The 24,045-nt window shown below is 39.1% G+C and overlaps 1 protein-coding gene and 1 long non-coding RNA gene across 5 annotated transcripts in view; one reads left to right on the forward strand and one right to left on the reverse strand.

Moving 5' to 3' along the window:
• The window catches only part of ST18 (ST18 C2H2C-type zinc finger transcription factor), a 137,091-nt gene that overhangs the window by 83,220 nt on the left and 29,826 nt on the right, over positions 1–24,045 (reverse strand). For all 4 annotated transcript variants that reach the window (XM_038000511.2, XM_008000616.3, XM_073018081.1 and 1 more), the window contains 2 exons: positions 21,060–21,114; positions 18,951–18,981 (listed from right to left, as the gene is read on the reverse strand). In XM_038000511.2, the coding sequence (XP_037856439.1) occupies positions 18,951–18,981; positions 21,060–21,114 (86 nt within the window). The remainder of the gene's footprint in view (positions 1–18,950; positions 18,982–21,059; positions 21,115–24,045) is intronic.
• Positions 735–6,164, forward strand: LOC140712308 (uncharacterized). Its single transcript, XR_012093834.1, has 2 exons — positions 735–1,315; positions 5,757–6,164. It is a non-coding gene; the product is annotated as an uncharacterized lncRNA (long non-coding RNA).

Consider the following 24,045-nt stretch of genomic DNA (forward strand, 5'->3'; position numbering starts at 1 on the left):
TGCCTCAAGGCAGGACCGACTCTGAAGAGGAACCTATCACCAAAGCTCTTGGCAGAGTTGGCTAAGGCTTCCATAGAACCTGCACTGCAATTCAACTTCTCTCTGCCCAGTCCCGCTTCCCTCACATCTGACAGGTACTACTCCCTGGCAGGCTATGCTGCAAGATACACAAACAATCTGTACATGGCTAACTGGGCTGCATTTTTAGGAAATCAGGAGACAGGACCCTGGGGAAAAGTTACAGTCTTGTGCATTCATCTGAAATAGGCCTTGTGATTCCTAAGAGAGTTAACGGGCCACTGTAAATGACAAATTCACTTTTACCCAGTGAGGACTGTGAAGCTATTGCTCCTTCTGTAAGGATAATCCCTGAACTTCATGAGCCGACTCTCTCACCTATGTCTTAGAAACTTTGTGACCACACTCATGTTTACAGAGCTACAGTGTGTCCAATAGTGAACCTATAATTGAAGCCTTCTCCTATTACTCATGTCATAAATTCAGCAACTAATAAGTTGTTGCTATTTACTGATGGTTGGTTTGCTGTCATGGAACACTGATTCCATTGACAAGGTTATCTGATAATATCAGGTTTATAAAAGGGGAGAATTTTTTACCATAAGGCCAAAGCTAACAGATGCTTTTTTTCTCATTTAGTTGGGATTAAGTCTTATAAATGATAAATTAATTGAATATCGTCTACCACAGAATTTTTTTCATAAAATAACCAAGCCATTACAAGATACAATTTAATAACAGTAAGAGGAGTAACAGGAAATTTCCTCTGAATCGTGAGGTAATAGTAGGTAGGTGGGATTCCCCGGCTACCACTTCACGCTGGATGAATAGACCTTTCTTTGTGATGTAATTCCGGTGACACCGTCACAACACATTGCTTCTGTGCCAGCAAGGCATTTGGCATTCACCCTGATTATAAACCTTATCTCTCTACATTATAGTTATCTTCCCCAGTAACCTGGAAACATCTACAAGAGAACAGAAACCGTTTCTTGCTCGTTTTTATATCTCTTGTGCATAACATAAGGTCTGTGTGTTAGGAGCATGCTCAGTGAATGACCACTGAAGTTCAGCCCCAGTCAGATGCGAGTGTATGAAGATGTATGTTGGTGAAAGCACACATCTTGCATCTGGAGAACTGCCTTCCTCCGGGAGAGCCATCAACAGCCACCTATTACTGTGCAGATGATGGGACTAACTTCCCTTATCCATGTGGGCTTCTCTGCCCAGCTCCCCACCACTAAGGATGTGTTTTGCTAGACAGCCAAAGAGACAGGAAGTAAGTCAGCTGAAGCCGGTGAGCCAAGTAACCCTAACTGGTCCACACAAAGATTGACTGAATGACCGCGACATCATGAACTGATCAGTTCCAAAATCTGCTCTTCAAAAACATGAACAATCATGCAGTTTTAAAGATAATTTAATCCTCACATGGACCAAAGTTTTTAAAGAAACAACTGTTCAGTCATTGGCTAAAACACAAAATTATACACCAACATTTGAAATACCATTTAATATAAAATATAAATAAATGTCTTCCAATTTACACTCAAAGACAATATGTCTTAGTTAAATCATTTGGGCACTCCCAAACTCCTCTTAAGTGCCTAGAAATTGACTGAGCAGTTCAGCTACTGCATAGCCATGGATTAGCTATACAATATAGAAACAGGATCTGGCTTCTTCAAAAAGGTAACATAATGGATCATAGGGATGTACCGGAAAGAGTAGAAGTTGAATATAATAAGATAAAATTAGAAAATTGAAGATACTAAGAGATGAACTTTATGTGGATTTTAGAATCAACATACTGAAAGAATTCAGATACAAAGAGAGATTTATTACTATTTTTGTTTGCTAGTGAATTTGGCTTCATTAAAGCCCACACTGTTATTTTAATTTGAGTAATACTTCAAAATACTTTCTTTTGAGTATATAATACAATAAAATATATGTGATTTTATACTTATTTTGTCAAACAGCATTATAAAACAAAAAGTATTAGGAAAAATTAAATGAATTATCTTATTTTGATCATAAAGACAAAAATAAAATTTACTTAGTTTATGAATATTTGCCTTACCAAAATCATCACTACATTTGAGGAAGGAATATTTAAAATAATCTTAAAAAAACATTTAAAGAACATTATTGCAGCATTTTAATTGATCTTGGATAAGTACTGAGTTTTATTATAGACTGTATCTGCTAAAAAATATTAAATGTGGTTGAGTAACAAAAGCACCTTAATCATCTAGGTAATCATATTCCCATTAAATGAATTTATAGAATTGAGTTCAAAGTGCCTCAATTTTATCTTAACTAACCTGGTGAATAATCTAAATTATCTTGTTTTTTCTTTTTTTTTTTTTTCTTGAAGTTTGCATTTCTAACCAAAAAATAAAGTAAAACAATAAGAGCTGTGAAATGCCACAATAATGGGGGATAAAAATCCTGTACTTTATTTGTATATATCATCTTAGCATGTGATCAGACCACATAGATTCCACATTTTGTAAATTCACAAACACCTAGTTTCTTTTCTTAGAAGAAAATAAAATGTTCCCCCATTTAGTATTTCATCTAATTTGAAATAGCAATCACGTTACCAAGCAGAAATTTTATTAGCAGAATATGCTTGCAAAAAATGGTTAATTAAAAGCAAAAAAGACTTGGGTGCTGCTTAGGCACAGAAGTAGAGGTCTAGGGCAGAGGGTAAGACTGGGAGGTGCCCTTGTCTCTCCCCTTCTTTCCTCCCACCTGCCTAGGCTAGGGCTACAAGGCTGCTCCTGGGTCAGTGGAGGAACCAACCATGCCGGCTCAGTTTTTCCCTGGGAGAAAGTTTGGTAAACCCTAAACGTCATACTTAAAAGAAAAAGAAACCTTAAATACAAGTATCTTCATATTCTTTTCAAAACCGCCCACGAATGATGCAGAAGCTTCATTCACCCCACCACGTAATCCACCTCCTCTGTTTTTATTTGGCAAATGCCTGCATTCGTCCTGTGAGGACTGATGTCCTATGAGGACTGATGTCCCGTGTCTTTTCTCCCTGATTTCATACAGTAGTCCCCCCTTGTCCATGCTTTCATTTTCCATGGTTTCAGTTGACTATAGTCAACCGAGGTCTAAAAATAGGTGAGTATAGTATAATAGGTATTTTGAGAGAGAGACCTCATTCGTATAACTTTTATTGCAGCCTATTTTTATAACTGTTCTATTTTATTATTAGTTATGTTGTTAATGTCTTTATGTGCCTACGTTATAACTTAAACTTTATCATAGGTATGTATGTATAGGAAAAAACATAGTGTATATAGGGTTTGGTACTATCTGAGGTTTCAGGCAGCCACCGGGGTCTTGGAATTAACCCTCAAGGAGAAGGGAGCCAACTGCCATTCACGCATAGCACAGGTCCCAGGGCCTCCTGGAGGTAAGGGTTATTTGCTATGCATCTTCTAGGCACTGTGGAAACACTTTTTGCAGTTTGAGGAGAAATGGAACCCTTGCATGCATACTTCCAAGAAAAGGAGAAACAGTTAACTTTGTCATAAAAGTTGGAGTTCAAAGTAAATTGCAGTTATTTTATAAACAAGATAAGAATTTTACATTTTAACGAAGATTGTTGAATAGAATGCAGAACCAGGAGCCACATCCTAGCAAAATCCATTTCAAAATTCTATTTCGGCTTTCAGTGTTGAATGGGGACATTGGAACATAGTAAGTGACAGTGATTGTAAAATACTTAGAAAAATGCCTGCTGCAAAGTTACTCTTAAACAAAAGTAACAAGGGCAATTAATATTTTATTCATGTACCTAAACTTAAGTTCATGTGAATTATCCAGACAACTTGGGATGTGTTGGGGAGGTTATTGTGGACAGCCTAAGAAAATTGTCTCTGTAACACATCATGTCCAAATCCATCAAATACTAAGTTCCTATTTATGTTTGTGATGCAGACACAGCCTTACTAATGAAAACGATCTCATTTATTCACAAAGTAAACATCATTAGCTGATGATGGGGTTGGAGCTTCTTTGTTACTCTGGGTCAGTCACCCCCAGAAGCACTCAAACCAGGGCCACATATGTAAAATTGAGTTAATTTAGGAGGGCTTTAAGTGAAGACCAGGAAACATAAAGGTCTAATTAGTACGGTAATGAATAAAGTACAGATGTCCTTCTGTTCTCTAGCATGAACATTTAGAGTAGAAATCTGAAGAAGGAAAGATAAAATAGAAAGAAGGAACAGTGAGAAAGACTGGGTAAGATGGAAGAAAACAGAAGGAATGAAGGCAGGGAGGCCAGAAAGAAGGAAGGGAACTAAGTGTGCATATGTCACAGTTACATAGTCAAAGGCTAGCAGAAACACAGACACAGCACAACCCACAGAGAGACAGCCTACAGGGCAGACATGATAATAGAAGATAGAGACCCACAGAGGGAAAAAAGCAAAACAAAACAAGCGCGTGCACACACACACACACATACACAAAGACAGAACTTCTTCAGTAATATGAGCAATATAGTACTTTTCTAGCTTTTTAAGTTACTAAGACAAAATGCTTTCTAAAGACCATATGGCTGTGTTTTTTTTTCCTTTCTTTTTTTCTTTTTTTCTTTTTCTGGGAGACAGAGTCTTGCTCTGTCACCTAGGCTGGAGTGCAATGTGCAGTGGAGCGATTCGGCTCACTGCAACCTTCGTGATTCTCCTGCCTCAGCCTCCCGAGTAGCTGGGACTACAGGCACCTGCCACCAGGCCTGGCTAATTTTTGTATTTTTAGTAGAGATGGGGTTTCACCATACTGGCCAGGCTAGTCTCAAACTCCTGACCTTGTGACCCCCCAGCCTCGGCCTCCCAAAGTGCTGGGATTACAAGCGTGAGCCACTGCGCCGACAGTGGCTGTTTTATAACTACTATCATACATGTCAATTTCACTTCTTGACATTTAGCCGAATATGGAGGTTTGGCTCATAAATCTAGGCTCCTTTTTTAGTTTTCTGCACACAAAAAAACTAAAAACCTATAGATATACACAGGTCTTTGCTAAATATGAATAAGATTTGTTTGATATTTGGAATACTTCCATTTATCCTTCTCCACTTCACTGGAACATTGCATGAATCATTTAACAGAACTCACTAACATCCTGGAGTAATATTTAAAAGAAGGACCATGTGTTACAGTAGTCATGTGCATACTGAGTTAGCAAGGATCACCTACTTTGATATATTATTATAATTATGTGTGTATAAATGTATGTGTAGTATCTCTATGTGTGTGTATATGTATATATATATGTATACACACAAATCTGTGGAATGTTTCTGCAGCCAAGTGTCCTGTTGAATTACAAATAACTTGAAACAGAAATAACCTGATAGAGGAGCACTCAACTGAAAATGAAGCCTGCAAGCTCCACATATCACTTCCTGTAGCCCTAACCCCTTCTACACATACCTGTGCCTTCCTCCATATGCAATACCAGAGCTACTGACAAATGACACTTCCCCAGGCCCACCTCCTTCCAGCCCCACTGAGGAGCTGTGGGCACCTAGAGGTCAATAGGCTTAGCCCCGACACTGCTTCTGCCATGGCCTCATTGGTACTCATGGGGTGCCCTGATGTTTCCATTCACCGGTGGAGGTGGAAGTGGCTATTTTGCCAGTGCTTACTTCCTAGTTTAAGATTTCATCACATAACCTTTTTTTCTTTAACATTTCATATTCTTATTCAGGTTATTATACAACTGCTGTTTCTGGAGAATGTCAAAGCCACCCGTGACACGGTTCTGAGCCAGTCTGTTCATCTAGACAACGTGGACAGTAGCACCCACCTCCTGGTACTAAAGATCAAGCAAGCAAGACAAGGCATTTAAAGGTGTCTGCACAGTTTCTGAGACACAGGCAGTGCTTCAGGGCATGGAAGGGCTCAGGATGCTCAGTTTACCCTTTGAACCTCATGTTGGCTGGCTGGACTTCTGGGAGCTATCCTGCAAATGTAAATCGTTACTTATAGGGCTGTTCCCATGGTACACAGGCATCGTGTGGGGTTAAAAACCTGTCTGCAGCCTTGGTCTACTGTGTTGCCAAGAGATTGCCCTGCATCTGTTATAAATATAGAAATAAACAGAACATCAAAGCTTGATTCATGAAGGCATAAAATTATAAAAATTGAAGACTTTTGGATCATGAACTACAAGCTTTCTTCTGATATATGATTTTCTGTTGCTTTTAAAAGATGAGGATATCTTGTTAAACAAAGGCCAGTAGAAGTAAATTCAAAGTAATGGAGAGAACTGTGTTTCACATGTACTCAAGGAGCAATCTCTATTCCTATATATCCTTGCTCCTTTGACCCAAGGCCACCTAAACCCATAGCAAGCCAAGAACCAGACTTCTGGAAGAGTTTGCCACACACTCTTGTTTAGCTCATTTGTATGGAGTGCCTGCTCTGTGACAGCAGAAGTTCCTGGGCAATTTCTTTTCCTTCAAATTCAGGTCAAACCCCCAGTCAGAAGGAGCTGCTCATTCCACTGTGCTCCCTAACATAAATCTGTTGTATAGGAATTACCACAATGTGTTTTCATGACTTGTAGGTGTTAGCTTTCAAAAACTGTGAGTTCCTGTGTCTCATTCCAATGCCTTCTACAGTACTCAGAACACATTTAGTTTTTTTTTTTTTTTCATTACCTCCTATAATGTGGCAGGCACTATTCTAGATGTTGTGGGTATTATCAATGAGATAGGAGATTCCTGCTCCACAAAACTTATATTCTTGTGAAAAAAATACAGATTAGGAACAAAGTAAATAAGTAGTTGGATTGTGTGTCAAAAGGTGACAAATTTTTTTCATAAAAAATAAAGTAGAAGGAGAATAATAAAGAAAGCTGGAATAGGGGCTTGTAATTGTAAAGGCTAAGGTCAAGGAAGTTCTTGCTGACAAGGAGGCATTGAGCAAAAACCTGGTGCAAGTGAGCATGTGAGACTCGCAGTTGTGCAGGGAGCAACATTCCAGACAGCGGGAATAGCATGCCAAAGCCTGAGACTTGGCAGGTCTGGGGGACCCAGCGCGGATTCTAGTTGGGCAGGGGGCAATGAACAGGCAGGGAGATCAGGCCAGAGTAAAGATGTGGTCTTTTTCTTTAAGAAAGGGGAAACTCATTGAAGGGCTTCTGACTGTCTCATGGAGTGAATCTTACATGAGGAAGAACAGAGGCAGGAAAGCCGTGAGAAGGTGCTGACAGTGATTGGAGTGAGCTGTGATGGCTTAGGGGCCTGTGACAGCAGCACAGGTGGTGAGAAATGGTCAGATTCATTTTGAAGTTAGAGCCATCAGGATATTTGGACAGACTGGATACCGAGTCTGAAGAGGAGAGTCGAGGATGCCTCCAAGACTTTTGAATGTCCCCATTTACTGACATGGGAAGATGATGGGTATATCAATTTATGGCAGAAGATAATGATTTTAATTTTGAATACTTATCAGAGATCCATTTGCAGATGCTGTCTACACAGTCGGTTATATGAGTCTGAAATTCAGGAAAGAGAGAAGTGTTGGGGATGTAAAATTATGGACATGCAAATGTATTGAAAGCCCCACGGAGATCACCAAAAGATTACCACCAAAGAGGATCAAGGATGCACCTTGGGGAATCCAGTGTCAGAGACTGGGGTGTTGAGGAACCAGCAAGCAGACCTGAGAAGATGCAGTCTGAGAGGTAGAGGAAACCAGGGAGGTTGCAGTGTTGGGAAGCCAAGTTTCTTTGACAATGGCCAGGCTTGTGTGAGCCTTCCAGCCCTTCCTTGAAGAACGCAGAGCTTGCTGATCCTCCAGGACAGACTGTAGGCTCTGGGTCGGCTTCCAAAGACCAGGAGGATGGCCCTTAGGGGCTTGGGAGAATTACCTTGAGCACTTTGAGGAGTTTAGGAGTCTACTTCACTCTATTCTCACAGGGGCAATCTGGAAGAATAGAATTTACCCTGAGCCTCGACACTGGAGCAAAGGCAAACAGAACGCCCCCAGGGGCATGTTACAACATTTCCCTATGCAGGGTTCACTCCCCTGCCCTGATTTTGCAGGAGACCCTAGAAGAACATTCCCCACCCCAGTTTTGAGAACCACCCCCAGGCTAGCCTCCCAGAGTAGTTCCTGTGCCTCAGGCAGAGAACCACAGTGAGAATCCTTTCAACAAAACAAAACAAAACAAAAAACCCACTGTTCAGATGCAACTCTTCATCCCAATCTACATTGTCTGTGCCCGGCTGCTCAGCTTTCAATCTCGTCTAAGCCTTCCTGGGTTCTGGCAGTCACTTTGCTTTCTGGCTCGGCAGTCTGACACCACGCCGGTCCTCAGACTCCCTGGGCTGACCCCTTCCTACAAGCAGCTCAGGAATGGGCAGTGGGCGCATTGTTTCCAGTTTTATTTTCTCTTCCCAGTTGAAAATGACCAAATGAAACCAAGTGAGACATTGGCAGAATTAAGAACATCTCCTTTGTATGTCTGATACTTTGATAAAATACACTTATAAAGGAAGACCCTTATTGATTGTAGAAAAATGAACTAGAAACGATTAAACAGAATAGGCTGATTTGTAGTTGAGGGGCCAATGGAACTGCTGGCTAAACAGCCTTGGTTTTAAAGGGGCCAGAACTAGATTGTTACGCGGGTAGGGCTCAGGTGTTCTTATCATAATAAAATAAAATTTTCTTAAAAATATAAGTAAAGGGATAGAATTAGGGAAAGAACTTACGAACTTGGAAGGAAAGAAGTTGTAGGCACTTTAAAGACAATTGTAGAGAATCAACATGTTAAATAGAAATGCCTTTATCATGAATTACAAGCTACATTATTTATTCTCAAAACAAACAAGGGTAGATAATGTAAAATAAAATATTTCTCTAGTAACATCCTGTACGAGGCCTACACTGGTAAATAAAACAGATTTTTTGTCTTCAAAAAGTAGTCAGTATATTAAAAAGGCAGAATTATATATGATAATGTTTTGTTTTTTAAAAAAATATAGTTTTTTCTTTTTTTATTGTCTCCCCAACGAAATTGTAAAGCCGAAGGCAGATAATCTGCTTTCTTCTTCTGAATGGGTGGACAGATGGATGAGTGAATGATGAAATAGCTACAATTCAAAGTCATAAGTGTTTTGAAACAGACAAGTAAAGAAGTGCTTGGGGAACACAATGGGAAAAAGTCTTAGTCTGGGAGGTCATGGGGACACCTCATGGAGAAGGTGGTGTCAGTCCTGAGCCTGAAAGAACGAGTACAAATTCCATACGTCAAAAGACAAAGGAAAGAATTATGTCAGGCATGGCCTAGAACAGAGTTGAGATGGAAAGAACGTTTTCTAACATGAAAAATTAGAAGTAGCGTTAGATGTAGGATTTTCTCAGAAAACAGGATGGTGATGATATTGAAAAAACAAAATTTTTTGGGAAGGGGGATAAAAATGATTTTCTCCTACAGGGAGAAGAAACTAAATGAGAAGAAAAATGACGCAAGCAAAAAACCCAAATGAAAAGGTAGCAAAGGAGAATATCAAAGATAAAAATGAACTCACAAGATACAGCTGAATACATCAACAGGTTAAACATACAGGGATAGATAATGTAAAATAAAATATTTCTCAAGTAACATCATGTATGAGGCCTACACTGGTAAATAAAATAGATTCCTTGTCTTCAAAAAGTAGGCAGTATATTAAAAACTCAGAATTAGGTATGATAAATTAAAACTTTTTCTAAAGGTATGTTTTGAGATGGCGGGGGCAGGGGGAACTGTGACACCAGGGCTCAAAGTGCTCTATGCAAAAAGTTTCATTAGTCAAGAAGGCAACAAGGCTTGGTCTTTGAACACTTTTCCAAGACCACACAGCTAGGCAGGGAAACAGCCCTGGAACCCAGGGCTGCTCTTAACCCAGTGTTCCTTCCACCACAAAAACTCTCGGCTTTTCTGCCAACCTTCATACCATAGAATTTGACAAACCAGTCAAATTCTAGGCGAGGGTTTGCCATAGAGTTTTGAGAATTTGCCCATTGAGACGAAATATTGGAAACCAAAGCACATGATATTTGGATTGTAGGGAGTTCATTTGTCAACATTATGGGACACATTTTATTTCAGTTCACATTTTAAGCAGCAAAAAAATTTACAAGGTGTCAGAAACATTATGTTTTCAAGCATATAATATAATTAAAATGAGACCTCAAATGGGTATCGTTTACTTAAAAGATAGCAAGATAGGAAGCATTCTGCCTGATGATTACAGTTCATGCATTTCTCCAAGTAGGACCGGGGAGAAACGAGATATGCAGTCAAATAATTTTGCTTGCATTGGAGGTGCTGAAGAGTGCATGAGGGTGAGAAGATTTGGACCAAAGAAAGCCAACGACCTGTGCAGTGCCTGAGCAAGTCCAAAGGAGCCTTAGCAATTTAGTTTCTAAATTACCAAAGCTGCAAGGGAGCTGTGTGACAGACCTATGGAATTTGACGGAGACTTCAGATTCTGTCAGAGACATGTAATGAAATACTCTGAGAACACAATCTAGGTGGTTATAGAGTCATCTGTGGAAGCATATAAAATAGCATCTTAAAAGTTTCCATCCTTAAACTCTGATTTCTGATACATGATGAATGTTTAAGGAAGATCTGGTTGATTTCAAATACTTCTAAGAGATAAAAACAAAGATAGACCAAGGGTTGTGCATTTTGCCACACTACTGTCAAGATGTGGACATTTGTCCTGTATTCTGCTACTTTTCTTCAAATAGAAATGCAAACAATGATTAACATTCCCCAAGAATTCATAGATCAAGAAAATACCAAAGAAACCCAGTCTTTTGACTTTTCAGCCAACCTTCATACCACTAAAAATTAGCAATGGTGAGAAGAGTTTTTTTAAGTAATCAGTAAAGTTCAATCTATGGTCTCTGTGATGTGTGCCTCTCAAACTTCCAAACACCCATTAATGTCTTATAAATCTTGTTAAAAGGCCAGAGAGAGCCTTGGAGTCTGCATTTCTAGTGAGCCTCCAAGGGATGCCATGGTTCTGAGCCGGCAGGTTCTGGGGGCACCTCTGAGTCCCAAGCTGGACGTGATCTCCTCTCACCCTCAACAATGCTGTTACATAACACCCTGGGTTTGTTACCAATGCTGTGAATTGCATACCCACTGCAACATCTAATACTGTGCTACAGCACAAGAACAAATATCAAAGGAAATATTCATGCCTCAGTCAAGAGTGGCAAAGTCTGCTGTGTAAAAATATTTATGTTACAAGAAAAGGAAAGCTAAATGGATGAAAAAATTATCTCTGTAGGTAAGCTCTGACAATGCAAAAGCAGCAATGAAAGTCAATCCTCACATATAGCCTGCAATGGTGATATTTTGCCACAGTTTTAGAAGATGTCTGATTTTTAGAGATGTTAGTGCCTTAGACTCTCAAATCCTGTAATCTATTGGTTGACAGAGGCCACCAATATCCTTGTGATAATATTTGAATGTAGAGAAAAACAAGCAAAGAAAATGAAGCACGTTTTCCTGCTCTTATTTTGTTTCTGAGTCTCTTAACTCTATGGACATTTATTCATTAGCTCCAAAGTATTTTTCTTTTTTTTTTTTTTTTTTTTTTTGAGGCAGAGTCTCACTCTCTTGCCCAGGCTGGAGTGCAGTGGCCAGATCTCAGCTCACTGCAAGCTCCGCCTCCTGGGTTTACGCCATTCTTCTGCCTCAGCCTCTCGAGTAGCTGGGACTACAGGCGCCCGCCACCTCGCCCGGCTGGTTTTTTGTATTTTTTAGTAGAGACGGGGTTTCACCGTGTTAGCCAGGATGGTCTCGATCTCCTGACCTCGTGATCCACCCGTCTCAGCCTACCAAAGTGCTGGGATTACAGGCTTGAGCCACCGCGCCCGGCTGAAAATACAGATACTAAGATTTAAAGTACACCTTAGACAAGTTGGGGAGTGCTCTGTCCTGTGTAATCACCATTTTATACATATACATACATATATATACACACACACACTATGCTTTATTACAGTGTGTTGGTTGGTATAATCATGGTTATATATATTATGCACTATGTAATTTATGTAATAATATATACATTTTATTACATACATGTAATAAAAACTGGAAAAATCATAACTATTTAGTCCTTTGTGGTTAGGGTACTATAAAGGAAGAGGATTCCACTTTTAGTCCATTTGTAAATGACTATTACAGGCCTCAGGTGTAGGTTAAGTGACTCACACCTCCCATACTGCAAAATCAGCCTTGGAAGTACAAGGCCCTTGATAGGTCATCGCTTGGGAGATGGCATTTCAAAAGAAAAAACAAATAAAATGGATGTATATTTGAGTCATTCCTAGATATTTTAACATCTCCTTAAAATCACATAATTATCTCCTAGGAAACAATTTATAAGGAAATGGTAGTGGTCTGCTTTTTAAAATTTTTTTTTTAATTTTGATTTTATTTGTATTTTATTTTTGATGGAGTCTCACTCTGTTGCCCAGGCTGCTGGAGTGCAGTGGTGCAATCTAGGCTCACTGCAACCTCCACCTCCTGGGTGCAAGCAATTCTCCTGCTTCAGTTTCCTGAGTAGATGGGATCACAGGTGCGTGCCACCACCCCTAGCTAATTTTCATATTTTTAGTAGAGACAGGGTTTCACCATGTTGGCCAAACTGGTCTCAAACTCCTAACCTCAAGTGTTCCACCTGCCTTAGTCTCCCAAAGTGCTGGGATTACAGGGATGAGCCACCATGCCCAGCCAGCAGTCTTTTTATAATTAGCAGTGCAGGGAATTATGAAGATGTGGCACGGTTTGTCGGAAGGTTAGGATACTTTTCAGCTTGATATATTAATTTATTGATAAAATTTAAATTAATAGTCCCCCCAAGTATGGATGGTAAAGTGGCATGCAGCAGCCTGCAGTGGCAGCAGACAATAGCCCGCGGCTGCAGGGGGTGCGGGCTCTGGACTGGACACGGGACCTGAGTCCTGTCTCTGGTTCAGTCGCTTCCCTGTCACAGGCCAGGTATAAAGCACTTAACTTCCATGAACTCAGCACATATGAGTAAATGCAGGTAATATCATTTGTCCTGACGACCTTGTGGGCTTGCCCTGTGGCTCCAACCAGACGCTGTGCACATTGTTCCAACAAATCATTCAGTGCGTACCTGTTGAGGCCCACTCAATACACCTTCAGCGCTAAATGCTAGAATAGGCTATGCAAATACATAAACATACAAGAGCATTAGAGTTCATCAGCTTTTCTTGTTAAACTACAAACTCTTTTTTGTTTTTATTCTTATTGAAGGCTTCCCCAATATATTTTAAGACATTTTCTGCCCTAGTAAGGACAGTACAGTAAACATAAAATAATCTCTGCAATGCTTCTGTTGGTGTGAGACCTCCAGCCTCATGTTCCACACGGAGTCCCTCCATCATACAGAGGCAGGGACAAGACCGATGCCGGGGTGACTGAACCCTACAGACGACTCCCCCACACCCTGGAGGGACACTTCTCCCTTCTAAATTAATCCTTATCATCAGCTTCTTGGGTGATCAGTCTCGAGTCCCTCTCAAAGTGGCTTATAGGTAAAAAGGGTTTTCTTGAAGGCGTTAGTTTCTTGGATTCTAATGTTCAGGTCTGTCCTAGTATTGAAAAAGATACATTGCCAACATGATATAGTAGTTATGCTATTAAATCTCTAAAACATGCATTGAGCCCCACATTTGGAAATAATACCACAAAAAGGAAAGAAGAGAGTTTCTCCCTTATTTTCTCTAACCTCATGATTAAAATGATTAATTTCCTTTTGCCTGGCTGATGGACTTATGGAACACTTAACTATTAGAAATCAGGATCAGTTCACTTTTTTCTTTAGTTGTCACCTCCAGAAATCTTTAAGTAATAAGTTCCAATAAAATTATGACCACTAAAGGAAACTGAATTCTAAAAAAAACCTCCAAAATATTAAAGTATTTATTACTGATATAAAGACTATAGTGAATGAAATAAGATAAAAGAAAAACTAGAAAGCCATCTAGATCTGTAATTCATAACAATTTTCACATACTCATGAAATGTTATTGTTAAATCTATAACTAGACCAGGCATGGTGGCTCACACCTATAATCCCAGCACTTTGGGAGGCCAAGGCAAGAAGATTACTTGAGCTCAAGAGTTTGATGGAGACCAAGCTGAGCAACATAGTGAGAACCTCATCTGTACAGAAAATAAACAAAATTAGCCGGGTGTGGTGGCGCATGCCTGTAGTTCCAGCTACTCCAAAGACTGAGGTCAAAGGATTGCCCGAGCCCAGGAGGTTAAGGCTCCAATGAGCCAAGGTCACGCTACTGTACTCCAGCCTGGGTGACAGAGTGAGATCCTGTCTCAAAATAAATAAATAAAATAAAGAGAGCTCATAAAATATTTAACATTTTAAAACTTAGAGGAAAATGCCAAATGATAGGATTTTAAATAAAGTAAGAAATTATATCAAGTAAAACAAAGAGAGAAGCTTAAATTAAACTTTCATTACCAAACTTAAGCTGACAAATTGGTACACAGAAAAAGACCATGAACGGACGGAGAGATTTTACTCTAATATACTTAAGAGGGCTGAATTCATTTGTCTCTCTAGGTAGTCACATACTAAAGTCATTTCAGGGGCTAGAATATATTTTCCTAATTAGAGGAAGGGGGCTGGACTGGCGTAAAAACACTTTGCCAATGCAAGAGACAATTACCAATATTAGTAGATGCAATAGCATGAGGTTCAGACTAAGGATAATAGTAATAAAAGAAAAGCGCAGAGATAATTCAATGGTCATGATTTAGAAAGACACAGGAGAGCCTTCTCGACACCACCTGTAACCTGATTCGTGTTAGAGGAAAGACTGGAAATGCTAATAAGGAATATTATTAAAGGTGGGCCTGCGGTTATAAATTGCTTTTTTAATGGTGATGATAGTAGCTGACATAGAGTATAATAAGAAGATGAGAATGTCAGTATCAATTTTATTAGTGCCATGAACAATATACAGTATGTTTAAATTAGCTTCATTTGTATTAGTACTTTTGTAAGTAGTCGCTCTAGAAGCAATAACATGTCCAATGCATTCTAAAAAGAAGAACCAAATAAAGTTGCCAGTGTTCTCTACAAAATAGCCATAACTTTTACGCTGGGGAAAACATGCCACATTTCCTAAGATATTCAGAATTCAGGCACACAGTTGTGCTAGATCACAACAAACCTGTGGAAAAAATTGGAAGAGGAATTGCAGGAAATGGACAAAAATTTAAAAGATGCTAAAAATATAAGCTTCCATATGAATCAGTACTTTTCCCCCAAGATTTACATAGAATAATAATTAAAATCTATGTCTGGGTCAACTTAAACTACTTAAGAAACAACTTGGGGCCGGGCGCGGTGGCTCATGCCTGTAATCCCAGCACTTTGGGAGGCCGAGGCAGGTGGATCCCGAGGTCAGGAAATTGAGACTCTACTGGCTCACACAGTGAAACCCTATCTTCACACAGTGAAACCCTGTCTCTACTAAAAATACAAAAAATTAGCCGGGCGTGGTGGCACACGCCTGTAGTCCCAGCTACTCCAGGGGCTGAGGCAGGAGAATAGCTTGAACCTAGGAGGCGGAGGTTGCAGTGAACCGAGATTGCTCCACTGCAGTCCAGCCTGGGCAACACAGTGAGGCTCCACCAAAACCAAAAAGAAACAACTTGGGACCTTGTCTGTCTAAGCACGGTCATTCTGCTGAACAGAAATGATTATAAAATTTCAAATAATCACTTAGTGATTTTTATAAGCTGGATCTCGTTAAAGAAAAATAGGTGAATTAATGATGTTTATAAATTTTCCCAACAATTATCATCAGCTTTCTGAGTTACTCTAATAACGAATTAGTTAAAATGAAATATCTGACAAAAAATAATCTTTAGAGAATTAGGAAAATAGAAACATTATTATCTTAAACTATATTATTTGTCCAAATTTAAGAAAACTAGGCTGTTTGAAAGATAAACCATAAGGGTTAAAAATATAGACTGTGAGAAATCTGTTGCTGACATCGCTTTTTGGTTTCTACTCTAAACAGTATTAATTGTGTGTGAGAGAAAGACTAGTCTGGTGGGTGAGAAGCTGGCCTTTGAGTCCGAAGTCTGGATTGTCTACCAGCTGTGTAGCCTTGGGTTATTTCCATAAATTATTTATTTTCACTTTATTCATCTGAAAATTGAAATATCAGAGTTTCTGCCTTATAAGGTTATTGGGAAGATTAAGTGAGATAATAGAGGTTAAGAAAGCCCAAGAGTGTCTGGCATAGGACCCCAATAAATATTAGTTTATTGGCTGGGTGCAGTGGCTCATGCCTGTAATCCCAGCACTTTGGGAGGCCGAGATGGGCAGATCACCTGAGATCAGGAGTTTGAGACCAGTCTGATCAACATGGAGAAACCTCGTCTCTACTAAAAAACAAAATTAGCCCAGCATGGTGGCGCACGCCTGTAATCCCAGCTACTCTAGAGACTGAGGCAGGAGAATCACTTGAACCCGGGAGGCGGAGGTTGTAGTGAACCGAGATTGTACCATTGCACTCCAGCTTGGGCAACAAGAGCAAAACTCCATCTCAATATATATATACACACATATATATAATTATTATTAATGCTACTGACATGCTCAAATAGTAATTCCTATTTCTCCACATAGAGCACAGTAAACATTTCTTCCCACAAATTTGCTTCTCTCTGCTAATACCTAACTTTTTATCTATGAATTATATTTTTCTTCTTAGGTCAATGTACACACATTAATTCCTTAAAGATTATCTTGTATAAAAGTTGCCTTCAAGAAACATCACTAAAATTAAGGCCTTTTTTCTCCAAATGGCTTGATTCCTTTAAAAGGCTCTGGTGTCCCTCACCATGTAAGTGGCCTCGTGTCCACGGGCACACTGATTCTACAACAAGAACCAAGAAACCACTCCAGGGACTGCAAACATGTCCCCCACTTGGAGCACTGGGCCATTTAAAACTTCTCTTGAACAGGGGATATAAATAAAGCCTCCAGAAAGATAAGAATTTTAAATAAGAGCAAATTCTAAAGGCAATAATTTAAATGACCAAGGTTATTCAACAGTTTAATCCTGTCCAAATGTAGGGGTATACTATATGTCCTGTTCTTATCAAAATACTTTCAAAATCAAAATTCTTAAGCTGGGTGCAGTGGCTCACTCCTGTTAATCCCAGAGCTTTGGGAAGCCAAGGTGGGAGGAACACTTGAGCCCAGGAGTTTGAGACCAGCCTAGGCAACATAGCAAGACACTGTCTCTACTAAAAATATAAAAATTAGCCAGGTGTGGGGGCACATACCTGTACTCCCAGCTACTCAAGAGGCTGAGGCAGGAGGATTGCCTGAGCCCAGGAGTTTGAGGTTGCAGTGAACCATGATCGCACCACTGCACTCCAGCCTGAGAGACTGAGTGAGACCGTTTGAGACCATGTCTCAAAAAAATAAATAGATAAAAATAAAATAAAATTCATAAGACAAAATTGATTACACAGGTAGGGCCATGGATTCCCTACTGAAAAACTCCACAGAGAAGAGCATCTGCATGAATTCTAACAGATAAGTGTTTTGCTACATAAATAAACCAACGCTATGACAGAGATCATAAGCCACATGGAAGCAACAGTGACAGCCTGTTTTAGGGGAATCACAAGCTCAGTTGCCTGGAGAAAGAACTGTGTAAACTGCATACCTTAGAAAGTTTAAGTGTATTAGACACTGTTACACATCCTCCATTTTTCAAACATTTCCCTGAGGAACAAATACAGACCACTGCTGTTTCTGGAAAGGTGGACTAAATAGTGGATTTGGGACTTCCTAGGTTGTCAATAGCACATGTAGATAAATAGACAGAGCAATTATCTTGTTCCTGACAGAAAATGTGTCATCTGCATGTGTTTCTTCCTAAAAAAACATACTTTCTTTTGACTATACCTTGACAAAGACACTGAAAGAAAATCTAATTAGAATTTATCCTGAAAAACATGTTAAGGTGGAATTTTCACAATATTGTCTAGGTGTAGTAGCAACAATATCTGTGATGAAAATGCATGAACCCACTCAAAAAAACTATTGGTCACACTATGTTCCCATGTTTAGGTTAAAAAATTAGTTACCCGATGGAATCATTTAATAATAATAATAATAATTATTATTATTATTATTATTTTGAGATGGAGTCTCACTCTGTCACCCAGGCTAGAGTGCAGTGGTATGATCTCAGCTCACTGCAACCTCCACTTCCCAGGTTCAAGCAATTCTCCTGCCTCAGCCTCCTGAGTCGCTGGGACTATAGGTTCACGCCGCCATGCCCGGCTAATTTTTTGTACTTTAGTAGTATCGGGGTTTCACCGTGTTGCCCAGGCTGGTCTCGAACTCCTGAGCTCAGGAAATCTGCTCACCTCGGCCTGGAATCACCTAATTATTTAATGTAAGAAGTGGATAACTTAGGATCTGGGTTATCCACCAGTCAGGTTCATGGATAACAGCTCAGCTCTTCCCTGACCATCAGCGTGAAATCCAACCGCATGCGAGGTGTGCACAAAGGGAGCACACGCTTGATGAAGAAAAGTGGGCTACCACTCACATCACAGCAAAACGTTGTTTTGTTATGTCATTAATACAATAGATTGAGTTGTTCAGGATCAAATATCAGTACAGTTATTCTCCTCTGCCTTCCTGGTGCATACACAGCGTCTGGATGAAAAAAGCCCTTTAGCCAATTCCTTCTGTTAAAACAAGTATTCTGAGGCTTCAGAAGTACAAATTATTCAAATAATCAAAGTCCATTAATGTGAAAAAAAGTAATACAGGGCAAATCTTACCTGAGCTCCTGGATTAGCGAATCCATTGGCACTGTTGACAAAAAAAGAAGAAAAAGAAGACTTAATCGGTTGATAATTTTCAAAACTGTATAATGGAAACTTTTCACCCACCTAGAGGTAACGACCAACAAGTTTCTCACTGGGTGGGTTTATCTTTTCTTGCTCTGGTTCTTTGGAGATGAAAGGACAGATGGATGTGGCCCAGAATAGGCAGACTGTGGGTTGAGTACCTTGGGTGACCCTGGGGCCTGGTAATCATAGATTGGGTTTTCCAGGTACCTGTCCTTAAAGATTCATTGAAAATTCACAGGAGCACAAATGACTCAGATTATTTTTTAAATACATTTTATTTTTAGTAGAAAATTATTCAAAAGGAATCTCAAGATTATATTTTTATTAATATTCACGCATATTCAAATAAAACTGGTAAAACTTTACTAAATAAATATGTCCCATGCTTTTACTCGTAAACTTCCGCCATATACAAAGGGGAGGATGAGCTTCAGCCATGTTAATATCACCAACCTTTTAAAAATGAAGAACTTACAGGAAAAACAGCTTTGATTTTTCTGACTGAAATGATGGGAACTAAAGAAGTTCATGTTTATAAATACCTGCCTACACAAGGATAAGCAGCATATTGACAGAGACAACAGGTGGTTTTAAAGATTACTCATGCCTCATGAGAAACAGTTGTTTCATTTCTAGAAGAACATTTTGGCTCTATTAAGGGTGTTCATGCCTGTGCCAGAGGAATTTAAAGTCCAAAAGGAATTGCAAATTTTCAAAAACCCACATTTTAAAAGTATAACAGAGTACTGTGCTTTTAGAAGTCAAAAGAAGAAATTCAAATAATCCAAATACACACCCTAGCATGCTGATATTTATGGCAGGCATAAACTTATTCCAAATAACGGGTCAAATTGCTTTTCTTAAGCTGGTATCCTATTGAGAAGTTTGCTCCATAAAAAAGCTATTGTTTAGAAATACTACATTCCAAATATTAGGATATATAATGTGGTTACTTTAAAAGTAATATAAAGTAAGACTGGAAAATAATACAGTACAAAATTTCTGTTTAGGTAGAAAAAAGTCTCATGAGCACAGCATTATTCTGCATTTTGGTTACCATGGTTAATGATAAGCGTGGTTATATTTTAACTGAAAACAATTATCCTTGAATTTATTAAAAATTTTGGGATTCTGGACTTTGCTCAAAGAGGAATTAACTACCTTGACTACATATACAAATATACAGATAATGAAAGCATTCCATTTGATCAGCCACTGTCAACTGTACATCTCAACACCCTTCTAAAGAGCTGTAGGGTTACGGCTTTGCCGCAGCTCTTCCTCTGTGAGGTGAACTCCAAGGAGGGTGGGGTGGGGTGGGTAGGCAACAGCTATCCGAGTGTTTTCAGAGGCTGTGGTGAACCTAGAGTTTTCCACTTAGAATTAAGGGTCACAAAAATATAGCCAATTATAATAAAATTTATTTTCCTTAAGGGGTATTATTGCCAGTCAATCCTGTTTTCCAGATGTTTAGATCATCAAGGGTCTGTTTATATTTCAATATTACATTACCATCTGTTGGTTACAAAAAGAGAGGGATAACCAGCAAGTTAAACCTTCCAAACATCAGAGCTGCTGGAAATTCCCAGTAGAGACAGTCAAAAAACAAACACCATCATTTTACTTGAACTGAGTTTAGGTTGGGAACCACTAAACCAGATAACATAAAAATCAAAACCTGCTTTGGCAATAAACTAATCATTCTGTCTTTTCCTTTGGCCATTAATTTGAAGTTTTCCATGAAACATCCTTCACTTGCTGAACCTTATGCTGTTTTGCATGATGTTCAAATCCACTCATGATTGCATTTTGTAAAAATTAGCATCATATATCATTTGGACTTTTCTGAATTCTTTAACTCCTAGTTCATAATATTTTGCCTCTCCATGCCAAGAGCCAGTGTCCTGGCTTGATTTGAAAAAAGAAGCCCTGAGGAAGTTGTAATCATTCTGACTGCACATGAGGGACTGAGCACTGGAACTCTCATATTTCATGGTGTGGTAGGCATAGTGTCATAGAACCTGCTTGCTAACTCACCCTCAGTTCCTTTAGAGCGAGTACGCAGCGTTTTATCTTCAGCCTCTGCATCCATCTATAACATGAACACAAAGTCCTAAGGTCATTCCTTTGACATTGACCAAAATACGAAAACATGTAATTAGAAGTTCTGAAGGTCATTATGAAAAACTGTAGCCTTCCATGCTCTTGACTCACAGCCCGGCTCTATAGTACATAACCGTGACTCCCCCCACACACCACCAGCTTTGGAAATACATCCACAGTTGCTGGAAACCAGAGAGAACAGCGACAAGAGGGCAGATGTCCTTGTCCACAAGTGTTTGAAGTGACTCAAACACTTCTGGCATTACAAAGATGGAAAAAGGCTCGTCTCATTAACAGTGGCTGTGAAGGAGACGAAACCTCACGTGTCAAACCAAAAGATTTCAGACCAATTTACTAAAATCTAAGTCCTTTCTTCCGAATACATATCTCTTTCTAAGCTTGGGAAAAAAAATGATTCTTTGTGTAAAAAAGTACCATGAAGACAAACCCCTGAAATGCCCCCAGAAAATACCATTAGAAATTTTGATTATCAACAGCAACATACGTTTACTCTTATAATTTCAGAATAAATACCAGTTATAATCATTCAAAGGTATAAGGAAGGTGAAATTTGAGTGATATATGTGTCAGTATCAAATTCCCCAAAACATCATTACTAAATATTTTAAATGTCATCAAATCAATTATCAAAGGGATGCAAAGACTTTAAAAGCCTGTTGTTTTCAGACTCTGACCTTGATACACTCATCCATTTCACTAGAATCTGCTAATAATCTCTTAGTTTAATTCACTTCTGCACATTATCAGAAGGAATTCTTAAACGTAAATAAGTTGCTTTGCTTGTTGAAAATCAGAGGCAGGCAGAAGGTGTGCTCAGTGGCTCCCATCCTTAAATCCTGATACTAGCTCCGATGCGGTGTGACTGCAATGGTAATGGGAGCTGCATTTCTGCTCTCAGAGGCTGAGTTGTGATTGAAGGCACTGACCTGCCATAGACTTATAATAGGGGAGCAGGTGTGGCAATGATGGACTTTAATTTCCTTTAATAAACCTTTTATGTGCCACACTTTTACTGCCATTCGACGCTCTCCAAGGTCCTGCACATAATAGGTTCATTACTTTTGATTACTATAGTCTATTGAGACAAACAACTCCAGAACACACTATATATTATGTTCAGTTAAACCAATATAGACTATTTATCCATTGTGCATTTTTTCACCTGCAACACTACAGACAAAATTAACGACAGCTCTCATAAGCTAAAACTATTAAAACCACCAGAACTCTTTTGTCATCATTTCATAATAAACACCACACCAATCGTTGAACTGCTTTTTAAACTAGCAAACAAAAAGTGTTCACTGCCTTTGCTGAACGGCAGTTGCTATGGTCTAAATAAAATGGTCCATTGTTATGAATACTTTAAAACTACAAAATAAGAGAAAACAACAATGAAACACGGGCGATTTTTTTCCTGTCGATTTTCCTTCTTTTCAAGCCATATGAGTTTATGACAGATGTGACACTGCCTAAGATGAAAATGGCTTGGTTTACTCAGGATAGTAAGCACTGCGTTGTGAAATCCCCCTCTGCCCGTGAGTATCTCTGTTGCATACAAAGTGGCTCAACTCTAGCGAACGCCCCTCCATGTGCTAAATGAATAACTAGATGACAAGAGATCAGTAGCATGTGAGGGTTAAAATAATGAAAACCAACACATATTTCTGAGGAAGCCACTTCTATGTGTGAGCCTCCACAAAGCAACACCAATCTATTGTTATCTTGCCACATGGATGCTATTAACTCACCCTAACCCTCTGAAGAATTACCCAGAAGGCAAGGATGAACTCCGTGAGTTTCTTTAGCAAAACTAAACATAACCCGCAAAGAGTGCCAGTGGACACAAATCAAAATTTCAGAAGCACACTTAAGTGCAATCTTCTTTAGACCGGCTTTAAGCTGAATTCTATTTTGCAATTCAGCTACCCAAGGGCCTGGTTGCCTTGTCACCACTCCAGGCAGCCGCTCCCCACTAAAGTCATTGGAAAGGATACATAAATATTCATGGACCTCCCTTTGACTGTGCTTGGAATGCTGGTCTCATAATTGTGTTCTGTTTGAGCTATTGTCCTCTTGTTGGTCTAGGATATAGATATCCTATACAAACATATTTAAAAACTGAGAACTCATTCATAGAACTAAGTTTTCAAATTTAACTTGTGGGTCAAGTTGCAGGAGTGAAATGGATCAAGGCCATAATATACAACTCAACTGTTTCACTTGCTTTCTCTTCTTCACACGTAAAAAACAAAAGTTACTACATTGTGTCTACTCAAGTCTGGGGGTCATTGGGAAATAAGAACATAAGAAACCCAAGGCGTATGTGTTTTTCAGTGTGGAGAGTTTATTGCTCAGGAGATGGTTCTTTCTTCTCATAAATCTCAATTCAAAAATAGGTTTTGGTTTCTAGAACCTTGTCTATGGGAGTAGATATTTTAAGTATTCTTCATTTGGATTATTCTCATGGACCCCAATAAATTGCCAATGGAAAGGTTTAAGTTTTGTAAAATCAGGTCTCATGTTCAATGAGTTCCTTGTCCAAGTAATGGATCATTAGAAGTGGAAAAAGATTTCTACTTCAGTGTGTGTGTTCAGGCCCCTGGGATGGGGTGGAGGTAGATTATCATTCTTTCAAAGTCTTCCAGAATTAGAGATGAGGCACATGATTATGGTGTGATTCAAGAAATCAACCTAATTTGTACTGCAGTCTTGAAAATTACACTTCTTATTGGGAACTTTGTTTTCTTCTCCCTGGAAAAGAAGACTTGATCGTCTTTACTGCTTAAGCCCCAATACTACTGACAAGCTTGTAATTAATTCTGTAAAACCTAACGAGTCATTTCTTTTCTCAAAACAGAGGTTTTATTTTTTTAAAAAGCTGTCCCTTTCCAAATTT

Source organism: Chlorocebus sabaeus, chromosome 8 (genome assembly GCF_047675955.1).
Source record: "Chlorocebus sabaeus isolate Y175 chromosome 8, mChlSab1.0.hap1, whole genome shotgun sequence".
Classification (NCBI taxonomy): domain Eukaryota; kingdom Metazoa; phylum Chordata; class Mammalia; order Primates; family Cercopithecidae; genus Chlorocebus; species Chlorocebus sabaeus.